The sequence below is a fragment of the Psammomys obesus genome, unplaced genomic scaffold (assembly GCF_907164565.1).
Source record: "Psammomys obesus unplaced genomic scaffold, mPsaObe1.curated_primary_1811, whole genome shotgun sequence".
Taxonomy (NCBI): domain Eukaryota; kingdom Metazoa; phylum Chordata; class Mammalia; order Rodentia; family Muridae; genus Psammomys; species Psammomys obesus.
In genome coordinates, this window is record NW_026596125.1 from 2,140,598 (window position 1) to 2,153,161 (window position 12,564).

Here is a 12,564-nt window from a genome sequence, read left to right on the forward strand (position 1 = left end):
CTCTGAAGATCCTTCTAGTTCTTCAATCTCCCTCCCCTTTCATTCCCTCAATAATCAAGACAGTAATTTTGTGTGACTGAGATAACTATGTTTTTTTAAATTTATTTGAAGAGCCAATTAATGCTTTCCTCATGGTGGGAGGAAATTGAGAAGCCTGGAGGTCAGTATATAAATGACAGTTGTGTGCAATTTGGCCTTCAAGTTCTGCTTTCTTTAAGTGGAAGAATTTAATTTATTCTTGATACTTTTCAACCCTCACTGGTATCTGGAATGCCTTCGTCTGTCTTTCACTGGAGGCTGCGTGCTGCAGTGGTCTCAGCCGTCCTGCTCTCAGCTGAGAGACTGGCCACTTATCTGGATTTTAGAGACTGGGCTCCAGATGAGCACAGAGGCTGCTGCATGCCAAGGCTTTTTACTAGTCACTTTGGATAAGCAAGAAATTATGTGGCAGAATTAATTACTGCCAGCACTGGGGAGGAAGGGACAGGCAGATTTCTAAGTTCAACTAGCCTGGTCTAGCTAACAAGTCAGGCCAGGCAGGGCTACATAGTAAGGCCGTGTCTTTAAATAAAAAGTATACAGTTTATATTTTACTTTTACCAGTAAATAAATTTGACCTCAAGAATAAATTGATTCTTTTTGAAAAGGAAAAGAGAATTCTGGGTTTCTCTGGCCTTTTCAAATCCTTGCAAGAAGTTTTTGAAGGATCTGACCTCAAGATTTAACTGATTATTAGCAGTGGGATGAGTCAGTTCAGTAGTACTCACTTAAGGGAGGCAGATGGGTACGTGTTGTCTGCTGTGACCTAACTCGGGAAGTGATACAAAACAATACTTTATGACCCAGAAAACCTTGTTTTGGCTGTGAACTAAGGGAAGAATGAGAAGAGTCGTAACATGAATCACTTGGAGAGCTGGGCACGGTAGTGCCCACCTGTAATCCCAGCACTTGGAGACAGAGACAGACAGATCTCTGTGATCTTGGCCAGCCTCAAACCAAGTCCAGAATGGCCAAGGCTACACAGAGAAACCCTGTCTCAGAAAAAAAAAAAAAAAAAAAAAAAGGGGTGAATTACTATGTTAGCATACCTGCTCTTCTTTCTTTGAATTACAAGTTAGGAGACTGGAAGGAATGAGATAAATGTAAAACAAGTCCAGAGGGACTAGGGTTCTGTGGAAGGAAACATTCTGAGTCTAGGCATTACAGAACACACCTTTAATCCCAGCATTCAGGAGGTAGATCTCTTGAGTTTGAGGTCAGAGGGTCTACACAGCTGAGTTCTAAGCCAGCCAGGGATAAACAATAAGACCCTGTCACCACAAACAAACAAAACTAGAGAAACAATTAAGGTATAGGCTAGAGAAAATGAAATACGGGTTTTCTTCTCCTGAACCTTTGCCTATCAGAATTTTTTTTTTCTTTTGGTTTTTCTGAGACAGGGTTTCTCTGTGTTGCCTTGGTTGTCCTGGACTTGCTTTGTAGACCACTCTGGCCTCTGCCTGTCTCTGCCTCCTCCAGTACTGGGATTAAAGGAATGCATCACCACACCCGGCTCAGAATTTTTTAAGAGAACCCCAACCCTAACCATGTAGCATTCTTTTTCCTGCTGTGATTTTTATTTCTTCTCTGTTTTGTTATTAGACTGTTCCCCCCCCCCCCCCACTTCACCCAACACTTCTCCCACCTCCCCACCTGGTACCACCCCACCCCTACACACCTCCTAGCCAGGCACTTGTCTCTGGGAAACAGAGACAGATAAATGGATTTCTATGAGTTTGTGGCCAGCCTGGTCTACAGAGCGAGTTCTAGGACTGCCAAGGCTACATAGAGAAACCCTATCTCAAAACATGTGTCCCCCCTCCCCCACAAAAAAAAGATGTCTTACCAAGCTGGCTTCTGGGTCTGTCTTCTGGAAGTATACAAACTCGTTTACTTTGAAGCACAGCGGTACAACAGAGACGAGAGATGGGGAAAACAAAGAAGTGAAGAATAAGGAGTCTTGGTATCTTTGGCTGTAGGTCTTTTTAGCATCCTGTTTCAACTGAATTAAGGGCCTCATAAATGCTACTGAGCTACTCCCAGACTTATAAATCACCTAACCTATCCTCTCTTTTGTCTATGTAGAAGATTGTTGCTGTCTTCAAACCCAAGAATGAAGAGCCATATGGGCACCTTAATCCTAAATGGACCAAATGGCTACAGAAGTTGTGTTGTCCATGCTGCTTCGGCCGTGACTGCCTTGTCCTCAACCAGGGCTATCTCTCAGAGGCAGGGGCTAGCCTGGTGGACCAGAAACTGGAGCTCAACATTGTACCCCGTACAAAGGTCAGTGACCCATTTCTGGGAAGACTTAGTACTGGTTCCTGAGCTCTCTTAGTAAAGCAGAGGGTCCAGGGAGGTCCTAGTTAACCTGAGATACTGAGTCTTTTGTGGGTGGGTGGTAGGAATGGGCTTACAATTTATCTGTTAAAACCTGCTTTCAGAAGGACACAGATTCTATATACAATCTTAGGATACTCACAAGTGCCTCATATACATTTATGGACTTCCTTGGTCTTTGTATCCCAGGTAGTCGCAAGCTGGTTTTAAACCTAGGTGCTTTTACCGCTCATTCTCAAGACTTCTGGATCAAGATTTAGGTACACAGTTTCTTTATCTTCCTTCCCTCTTTTCTCTTCCTCCTCCTCCTTTTGGTTTTTGAGACAGGGTTTCTCTGTGTAGCTCTGGCTGTCCTGGAACTTTCTCAGTAGACCAGGCTGTCCTCAGACTCACAGAGATATGCCTACCTCTGCCTCCCAAGTGCTGGGATTAAGGGCATGCACCACCATGCCTGGCTCTCTTTTTTTAATGAAAAAAAGTTATGCATGTGTGTATGTGCTCATGTATGTAGGTGCCAATGAAGGCTGGAAGAAGGCAATGGATCCTTTGAAGCTGGAGGTGCAGGTAGTTGTGAGTCTCCTCATTTGGGTGCTAGAAACTGAACTCCACTCCTGCAAGAGCAGCAAGTGCTCTTAGCCACTAAATCATGCCTCTCTGTAGCCCCTCTGTTCTTTTTAAGAGACCAAGAAGGTTGCGCCATGTTGCCCAAATGAGGTGTAAATACAGTATCTGCTAGTACTCCGCCTCTTTCAACCTGGCAAGTACCTGAGTCTATAGAGTGTACCACCATGCCCGCCCTTAGATACAGATTAGCTGATGTCAGTTAAACCTTATGCAAAGGTTGGTAAAGAATTTGCGTGGGCTGAGGGTGAGTAAAATGTCTGTCTCAACTCTGCAAAGGAGTGATATGGAATTTTCTTCACCTACCTTCACTTCACCCTGTGGAACCCTGGGACTTGTCTGAGCATATCAGACTAGAGATCCTGGCTTGGTTGTGTAGCTCAGTGTTAGAACACTTACTTAGCATATGCAAGGGCCAGGTTCAAGGCCCAGGACTACAGGGAAGGAAGGAAAAGGGAGAATGGAAGGGAAGAGGAGGAAGGAGAAGGAAAGGACCATTCTGGGGCAAATTTACAAATAGAGTTGATTTACAAAATCCCTTGTATGTGTTATGACTTGGTTGAGATTCTGACTATACTTCTGTCCATCCTTTAAAACACTGCTTGAATACATACTTGATTTCATCTGACTTTAGGGAATTTATTGACATGAGTGTTCTTAAGAACATCTTCTAAGATAACTATTGCTTCAGAGTCTAGTCGCTGACCTGAAATCCTCCTAGATTCTAGAAGCCCTTTTAAGTACTCCCTTCTCAGTGCTCTGTAATTTCCTTTGCTAGGCAAATAGCACAGAGCCACAACCATTTCCTGGCTTGCTCTGCTGATGCTTGAGTTTGAATTCTACTTAGTAGCTTTCTCTTATTGGAGGTAGAGTCTTGTAGCTCAGGCAGGCCTTAAACTTGTAATATTCCTGCATTAGTCTCCTGAGTGCTGGGACCACAGAAGGCCTTACCCATGGGTAAGTCAGTGAATCCCCTAGGGTATGTTTAGTATCCTTCTTCCTATAAGAATAAAGATAAAAATAGTATTTAGTAGAGTGATTTTTTTTCAAGATTATACAAGATAACCCATATACAACACACAGCCTCGTGCCTGGAATAATGTAAATACTCTACACATTTTGTGCTTTTTTTTTTTTAAACTACATTTAGTCTTTTGAGAATTTTCTCATTTCTCTCTTTCTTTCCTCCAAACCTTCCCATGTACACCCTTCTTTGTTCTCTTTCAAAATCATGACCTACCTATTTGTTTTTATTTGTGTGTGTGTGTGCTCATGCACACGTGTGCACAAGAGTTTCTAAGTACGTAAAACATGCTATACTCCCCTCCATCTGTATAATGTGTGTATGATGTTAGTTTTAATTTGTTTTCAGGGCTCTCCATTTGGTATTGGATAACGAGTTGTCGTGTTCTTCCCTGGGAAAGGCTATTTCCTCTTCTCTCAGCATTTCTTAGTTGTCGTTGTTCTTTGTCTAGGGTTGAGGCCTCATGTACTTTCCCTCTTCCATGTTAGTATGCCTGTTTGTGGTAGTCTTATTCAGCTCATGTTTAGCCAGCCATGTTGATGAGACTTCATGGAAGTAGCTCCTGACATTTTTATAGAAGACAGTCTCATAGCAAGTTACCTGTTCCTCTGGCTCTCTCAGTCTTTCTGCCCCTTTCTGAGCCTTGGGTCTGAGAGTTACATGTATATAGACATATCAGTTAGAACTGTGCTTCACAACTCTCCTTTTGGTCAGTGATGGTTTTCTGTAATGGTCTCTGTGGCAAAGAGAAATTTACTTGATAAGGGGTCTTGTAGTGTTTTTATGCGCTGTTTTCATCATAAACGGTACCCCTACTGTTCTCTTGTTAGAGAACAATAGTGAATTCTGAGGGTCTCTTGCATCAGAATTAACAATACAAAACACTTCTTTGCTAGTGGTGTTGGTGTATACCTTTCATCCCAGAGGCAAAGACAGGAGGATCTCTGTGAGTTTGAGGCCAGCCAGTCTACAGATAAAGTTCCAGGACAGCCTGGAAACAGACAGAAACCCTGTCTCTTGGAAAACAAACAAAAAACCCCCACTTATCTTCCATGAAGCTAAGGCGAGACAGAACTCTGCAAGTTTAAGTTCAGTTGCTGGAGACTATAAGAGAAATCTCTTCTCTTCTGCCTGCCCTACTCTTGTGACAGGATTCTATCCAGTTGATCAGAGCACCTGTCACTGTGGAAACAGGGCTCACGTTGTGAAGGTGCTTGAAATAGTAGAGTTCTGCTTTTCACTTGCTGGCTGTTTGCTTCCTGTGAGGTAGTGACAGTTTCATTAGTCATACAGGGCAGAGTGCTGTGCTGGGAAGAACAGTTGCAAGTAAACCTGGTAGCAGGGAAAAAATGCCTTTATAGCTTGAACAAGCCAGGTTTTCGAGTGGGAACTGGAAAAAGGGCCTTAAGAAAACAGGTTTTCCCCTTTCTACATTTATTTATTCTGTGTAGTAGGGAGTACATATGCCAATACTCACATATGGAAGTCAGAGGGCAACTTGTGGGAGTCAGTTCTCTTTTTCCACAGTTACAGGTTCTGGGAGCCAGCTTTAGGTTGTCAGGCTTTGGAGGCAAGTGCTCTTACCAAGTGTGCCATCTCACTAGCCCTTTTTTTTTCTTTGTTTTCTTTGCCCCCTCCTCCCCTCTTTTTCTCCCTCCCCTTCCTTTCCCTTCTCTTTACCCATTTCCTTTCTTCCCCTTCCCCATTTGAGACCAGGTCTCACTGTATAGTTTATTCTGACTAGAAACTGACCATATAGACCAGCCTGCCTTCAATCTTGTGTGGATCCCACTGCCTTTGCCTTTTAAATGCTGAGATCACATACCTGTATTCACATGCCCAAGTCATTCATATCACAAGGGATATGAGACCGTTAAATGGTATGGACCTGACATCTCAGAGCCCTTTTATAGCTTCACAGATTAGGATTGTGGGAGATTCTCAGAAGTGATGTATATATACCATTTTATCAATATTCTATTATGTCAAAGACCAGCTCTGACAGTGTGTTCAGCAATCCAAAGAGGGAATGTGGGGTTGTGACATTGTAAAGCAGTCACACACTCATACACACTTAGTAGATGGCACAAGCTCCAACAACTTCACACATACACACACACATACATTTGGTGGGTGAAGCAAAGCTTCAATGAACAAGCTCCAACCATTATACATATATACATACACATTCACACATTGGGTAGATAGAGCAAAACTCCAATGAGAAAGCTCCAACAAGTTTATTTTTTCTCCCACAGTTTATCAATCCCAGCAAAATCTTTGAAGCAGTATAAAAATCACAGTATGGTTACATTTTACTTTTCTTTAAGTTAAAAATTACAGTGAGTGTACATAGAAGACATGTTCCCAAATACCCCCACATGTTCATATGTTTTATATATTATGGGTTAAAAACAAATGTGAAAAATTATTCCCAAGAACCCACATACATTTGTTTCTAAGTGACTTGTTATAGTGGAAGCAAGCTAGGTAGTTTTCTCAGCCACTGTCTCTTATTGGCAGGCTGCAATTTATGGTTACAAAGAAAGGCTCAATTATTTATCTTAAAAAGTGATCTTATGAAAATCTTGAATTACAAATTAAATTTTTATATAAAAACAATCATTTCTACTTTAAATCCTCAAGGAGTGCATCTACTCATTAACAGTTTTTTATTAAATCATATCAGAAAGCTGAAGGCAAAAATGCGTACAAGCAATTAACCATCACTTTGCTCACCAGCTTTAGCAAGAAAGAGGCATGTCAGCTTTTGTGCCATTATTCTTGTTCCCTGGCCTCAAAGAAAAAGCCCTAGATCAATATTAAGAGTCTGCCTTTCTGAACTTCAAATTGTTCCTAAGATTTTCTCCATCAAAGCCACTAGCAAAAACATCTTAACCTAACTTTACTATCAATCTGCATCTCTAGATTGTTTTTAAGGGTGGTGGATGTTACCAGCAATCTTCGTCTCTAACACATGGATGAATCATTAAGCACCAGCAGCAATGCTTGAAAAATATCAACCACTGTTATTTTAAGTGCCAGTGATACTGTCCAGTGAGGGGCTGGATTAGAGTTTTCATACATGCAACTCATAGATTATGAGGGATGTGAAGGCAACAGGCAGAGCGTTGCATGAAGTCCTCAGGTCCTCCATGGCTCTGCCAACCATAAGCCACATTATTTCATGACTTCTAGTGCTGTTTTGCTGTTCCTTCTGCGTAGCCCCCAACACTGTTATCCAAAATTAGCCATATTGACTACCCTGAACCATAAGACTGAATGCTTTCTCTTTCCTGGAAGAGGAATGGTGTTACTGATCATCCTGCTGTTCTCTGCCACAGTGGTGTCCATCCGTCCTTCCTTCCTTCTTCCTTCCCCTGCCTCTTTTCTTTCTTTCTTTCTTTCTTTCTTTCTTTCTTTCTTTCTTTCTTTTCTTTCTTCTTTTTTAGTTTCTCAGGACAGGGTTTCTCTGTGTAGCCTTGGCTGTCCTGGAATCCCTCTGTGGATCAGGCTGGTCTCAAATTCAGAGATCTGCCTGCCTCTGCCTCCTGAGCACTAGGATTACAGGCATGTGCAACCGTACCCAGCTTGGTCTCCTTTCTTAAACATAACTCTAACCTAAGTATCTTTTCTCTTTTTCCTATAGGTAGTATATCTTGCCAGTGAAACCTTCAACTACAGTGCCATTGACCGAGTAAAGTCCAGGGGCAAGCGACTTGCACTAGAGAAAGTGCCAAAAGTTGGGCAGCGGTTTAACCGCATTGGACTACCACCAAAGGTATAGATTTTACCTCTGTGACTTAACAAAGTTGTTGGTTTATGGTGCCCTAATTACTCAAGAGGGGAAGCAAGGTACTTGTAGACTTGGACTGTGCATGTGAATGACCTGCATGAGGTTCTTTTGTCTTTCTCACTTTTGTCAGAGATCAGGGTTAGGAAATAGTCCAGGGAATATAGACCTAACAGTTCTCACTTCATTCCTCCAGAGTCTAGACCATTTGAATAGGATTCTTCACCTTGGGTGGATGAATATCATCCCCTTTTCCCTGTACTTACAAGGAAATAAAGGCGCGATCCTCTTGGAAACGTTCTTTTCTCTGACCCACAGGGTCTTTGTGGGTGTTTGGCTTGCTTCTGTGCTTTTTACCTTGGTCTCTACAGAAATGATTTTGTTCCTTCCTCTTGGTTGTAGGTCGGGTCATTCCAGCTCTTTGTTGAAGGCTACAAAGATGCAGACTATTGGCTGCGGCGTTTTGAAGCAGAACCTCTCCCTGAGAACACTAACCGACAACTCCTACTGCAGTTTGAGCGGTTGGTGGTGCTGGACTACATCATCCGCAACACTGGTGAGCAGCCAAGGGTGCGCCCATGCCTTCTACCAGACTTCTGAGGGGGTGAGGCAGGCCTGGGACTCTGAGGACATACCATATGAGGAGGATGTTTCCTGTGTTCAGATGGGTATGCATGTTTGGAGAGGGCCTGGCAGACCAGTTTTCCAGGTTATAGCATCTGCAAGTTACCAGAGGTAGTGAGACTTGAGCTGGGATTTACCTGGCTCTTCAAAACACTGTGAAAAGTGAGGTCATTGTTGATTCCTAGTCATTCTTAGAGATTGAATAAGGCAGTATTTATCTTTTTCTGACTTTGTAGATTCTTGGGTCATTGATTTTCTTTTTGTTGTTCAAGGTTTCTTTATGTAGCTCTGGTTATTCTGGGACTCTGGGTAGACCAGGCTGTCTTTGAACTCACCAAGGTCCACCTGCCTTTGTCTCCCAAGTGCTGAAATTAAGTGGGCCACTATGCCTGGCATGATTTTTTTTTTTTTAGTATGCTGGTAAACTTGAGTTCATCTGACCTGACCAAATCTACATTTATTGAATATAGAAGCATTAGGTTCATACCTTCTTAGCAGGACATTTTTGATTACTAGTCAAGCTTCTTAGGAGATTTTATGATCTTTTGTGGTTTAATCAGGACTTAGTCCATTTCATCTTGGTTATTCTTTTTACTTCTATACAATTGTTGGTAATATTTGTGCTTTTTTTTTTTTGCCATTTTATTTTATTTTTTCTCTTATCTTAAAGGCTTTCCCTGTTGTTGACCTTTGCTTATTTATGTGTTTGGGTTTTTGAGATAGGGTTTCACCATGTCATTCTGGCTGTCCTGGAGTTCTCTATGTGGATCAGACCTGGCCTCAAACTCACCAAGATCCCCTGCATCTGCACCCCCAAGTGCTGTAACTAAAGGCGTATGCCATCACAGGTTTCTGTTGGTCTTAAGGACCAGCTTTTGGTGTCATTGTTGTTCTGTTTTTTGTTTAGTCTCTGTTCAGGGTGCATCTGGCCAGTGTTACATCCTTTCATCTGTTGGCTTTCAGTCAGGTTGTTCTCTCTGCTTCTGTAACATAAGGCGAAGCTGTTAATTCGTGAGTTTCCTCATTTTGCAGTGTAAAAATTTATAGCTTTAAGTCTATCACTAAACACTGTGCTGTTACACCCTATTCATTTTGGTAAGGTGTGTATTTGTTTCCATCGTCTATTAAGCTTTTCTTAGCTGCCGTTACGATTTCTTCTCTCATCCATTGGTTAGAGTGTATTGTTTAATTATGAAATTTTCTGATTTTTCTAATTTTTATTTTTCCCTTTTCTTTTCTTTTTTGTGACAAGGTTATACCTTGTAACCCAGGCAGTCCTGGAACTGCTGTGTAGCTCAGGCTTGTCGAGAACTTATTGCACTGTTCCTGCTTCTTGAAATGCAAGCATTAGCTTCTGTGCCCAGTTTTCCAGTTTCCTTTTTTTTTTTTAATAATTTTTATTTTTTATATTAATCACAGGTTATTTACTTTGTATCCCAGTTGTAGCCCCTTCCTCATTCCCTCCCAATCCCACTCTCCCACCCTCATAGTTTTCCAGTTTTCTATTTGTTATTGCTCGATTACTAACTTTATTCCATAGTTCTCCTTTCTTTGTAGTTTTGCTGCCTGTTGTTTCTGTTACTATGGTTAACTGTAGTCTGAAAATATTAAATGGGAAGGTTCAGAAATAAATAATGCATAAGTATTATGTAACTTAAAAAATTATTCCATTCTGAGTAGCTTAAAGTTTCTTGCTGTCTCACCCAGGACATGAGTCATCTCTCTGTCCAGAATATCTGCATTTCAGAATTATCTGTCTGTCAGTCAGTGTTAGTGATCTTAGCTAATCCTTCAGTCGTTGCCATAAGAATCCTTTTTTTTTTCCTGAATAGTGGGTCCCAAATACAAGATTATTAACACAAGATTATTAGCAGTTGGGACAGATCAAAGGAAAGTGTTAAGTATTTCCTTTAAATGAAAAGATAACTTTATCAGAGTATATATGTAAGAGAGGAAACAGGTTTATGTAGTTTGGTACTCTGCTCTAGTTTTAGGCATCTGTTGGGAGTCTTGGAACATACCCTTTTGTACTTTGACTCTTACCTGTTTTTTCAGAGTCTTTTGACAGTCTGGCATCATATCTGATCATTCTGAAATATGTTTCATGTACAGTGAGAAGCAAGTGTGAGGAGAAGAAGAGTTCTGTGTGCATATGTGTCTGTTAGACCTGCCTAACAGGGCTGGCTCTCTCTATGCACATTCCTTTGAAGAATAATTAAAGTAAGAAAAGGAAGCCAGAACATAAGGGATATGAGCAAATGCTGAAATTAGAAAACCACTCAGAGGTCAGGCATGGTGGCACATGTCTTTAATCCCAGCACTCAGGAGGCCAGTGGTGGGCTGTGAAGAAGACATTTGGACAACCAGTTATGTGTGATAGTTATCTCTTATTCTTCCTTCAGTCTGGAACAGTTCTCAGTCTAGCATGACATTGGCATTTTGGAAGAATGTCATTTGGAAGGCCAGTGATTATTTTGCTTGTTTGTTTTAGAGTGCTGTTCAGCTTGATGTATCTTTTTCCTCACAATTAGATTAACTTATGCATGTGTTGGCAGGAGTATCAAAGAAGTGGTATTATGGTCTTAGAGCAACATTAGGAAGCACATAGTATCCTATTATTGATATTAATTTTGCTAACTTGATTGTCTCTTGGATTTTTCTCTGTTATATAATTTATCCACACTTGGTGTGGGAATGTCTCTTTATGTAAGCAGTAGAAAATAGAACCTAGTGGACAGAAGTTTAGGTCACTGGTGTCATGCTCTTGAAGTAAGGGGTCTTGACCTGGTCCTTTCTCTTCTGACCACCATGAGGTGAGCATCTTCCTCCACCATATCCTCCTTACTGTGTTCTGCTTCCCACAAACACAAAGGTAACAGGGCCAAGTGACTATGGGCTGAACTATGAACCAAGCTAATGTTTCCTCCTTATAAGCTGATTTCTTTCCCAAGTGCTTTGCCACAGCAATGGGACGCAAACATAAAGACTTTGTTTATTTGTTGAGATAGGGTCTCTTTATATAGCCCTGGCTGTCCAGGAACTTGTACACCACCAGGCTGGCCTTGAATTCACACAGGTTCACCTGTCTTTGCTGCCTGAATGCTGGGACTAAATATATGTACCACTCAGCCACATAATTTTTATTTAATATATTTATTCACTCTCTGTCCTTATTTTTGATGCTCAAATTGTTCTTGATTTGTCCAGTGCTCCTCTGCTCTTTTGATGTGTGTGTGTTACAAGCATTTCCTTAATTTCTGGCAGAAGATGTTCTAGGTTTATCTTCTGGTCCCAAGCTGGAATTGCCATTTCTCTGAGGTTCCTGTTTTGGAAGAGGGTGTATTTACAGCTATGGAAATTTATAAGTTCATATGAATACCTCCATTTTCATTCAGACCCAGGTTCATTTTACTCTCTTTTGATTACAATTCCTTTCTGGAGATGGACAAACCTAGCTCCCATTACAAGTATTTACAATATAATAAATACAAAAATTATGATAAATTTACTTATTTGTTAATCCTATACAGCACAGAAAGTAGATTCAAAATTCCTAAAGAAAGAAAAAAAAGTCAGTAGATTTGAAACTTTGTAAAACCATTAACCTTTTCTCAAGTAACACAATTATCTAATATTATTGTTTCCTCATCCTCCTTCCTCCCCCCCCCCCCCCCCCCTCTCTTCTTTTTTCCCCCCCCCCCCCCCCCCCCCCCCCCCCGCCTCTTTGCCTCCTTTTCTACTTTCTCCCCCAATCCTTCCTTTCTCCTTTCATTCCCTTCTTTTGTGAGAGAGCCTGTAAACTGTACTGGCCATGAATGTTTGATCTTCCTGCGTGAAGCCTCACTAATGTCAGGATTATAGGCCTGTCAAACCACACCCAACTACAAGAGTACTTTGTTAACCTGCAAGGATAATTTATTCATAATGTGCATTTATATTTTAAAAATCTGGCTTGTCAGACTCAGCTATTTTCATTTGACCACAATCTTTTTGTTGTTTGTTTTGGGGTGGTTGTGGGGGTAGCCTTTTCATAGTATAACCCAGGCTGGTTTGTTATGAACTCATGATCTTTCTGCCTCAGCCTCCTGAGTGACCCTCTTCTCCTTCCTCCTTTTTTTTGTTG

General features: G+C 41.3%; 1 protein-coding gene across 2 annotated transcripts in view; it reads left to right on the top strand.

The window, feature by feature from the left end:
• Pi4k2a (phosphatidylinositol 4-kinase type 2 alpha) overlaps positions 1–12,564 on the top strand; it is a 31,606-nt gene that overhangs the window by 9,514 nt on the left and 9,528 nt on the right. For both annotated transcript variants that reach the window (XM_055630019.1, XM_055630018.1), the window contains exons 2-4: positions 2,125–2,325; positions 7,674–7,805; positions 8,220–8,373. In XM_055630019.1, the coding sequence (XP_055485994.1) occupies positions 2,125–2,325; positions 7,674–7,805; positions 8,220–8,373 (487 nt within the window). The remainder of the gene's footprint in view (positions 1–2,124; positions 2,326–7,673; positions 7,806–8,219; positions 8,374–12,564) is intronic.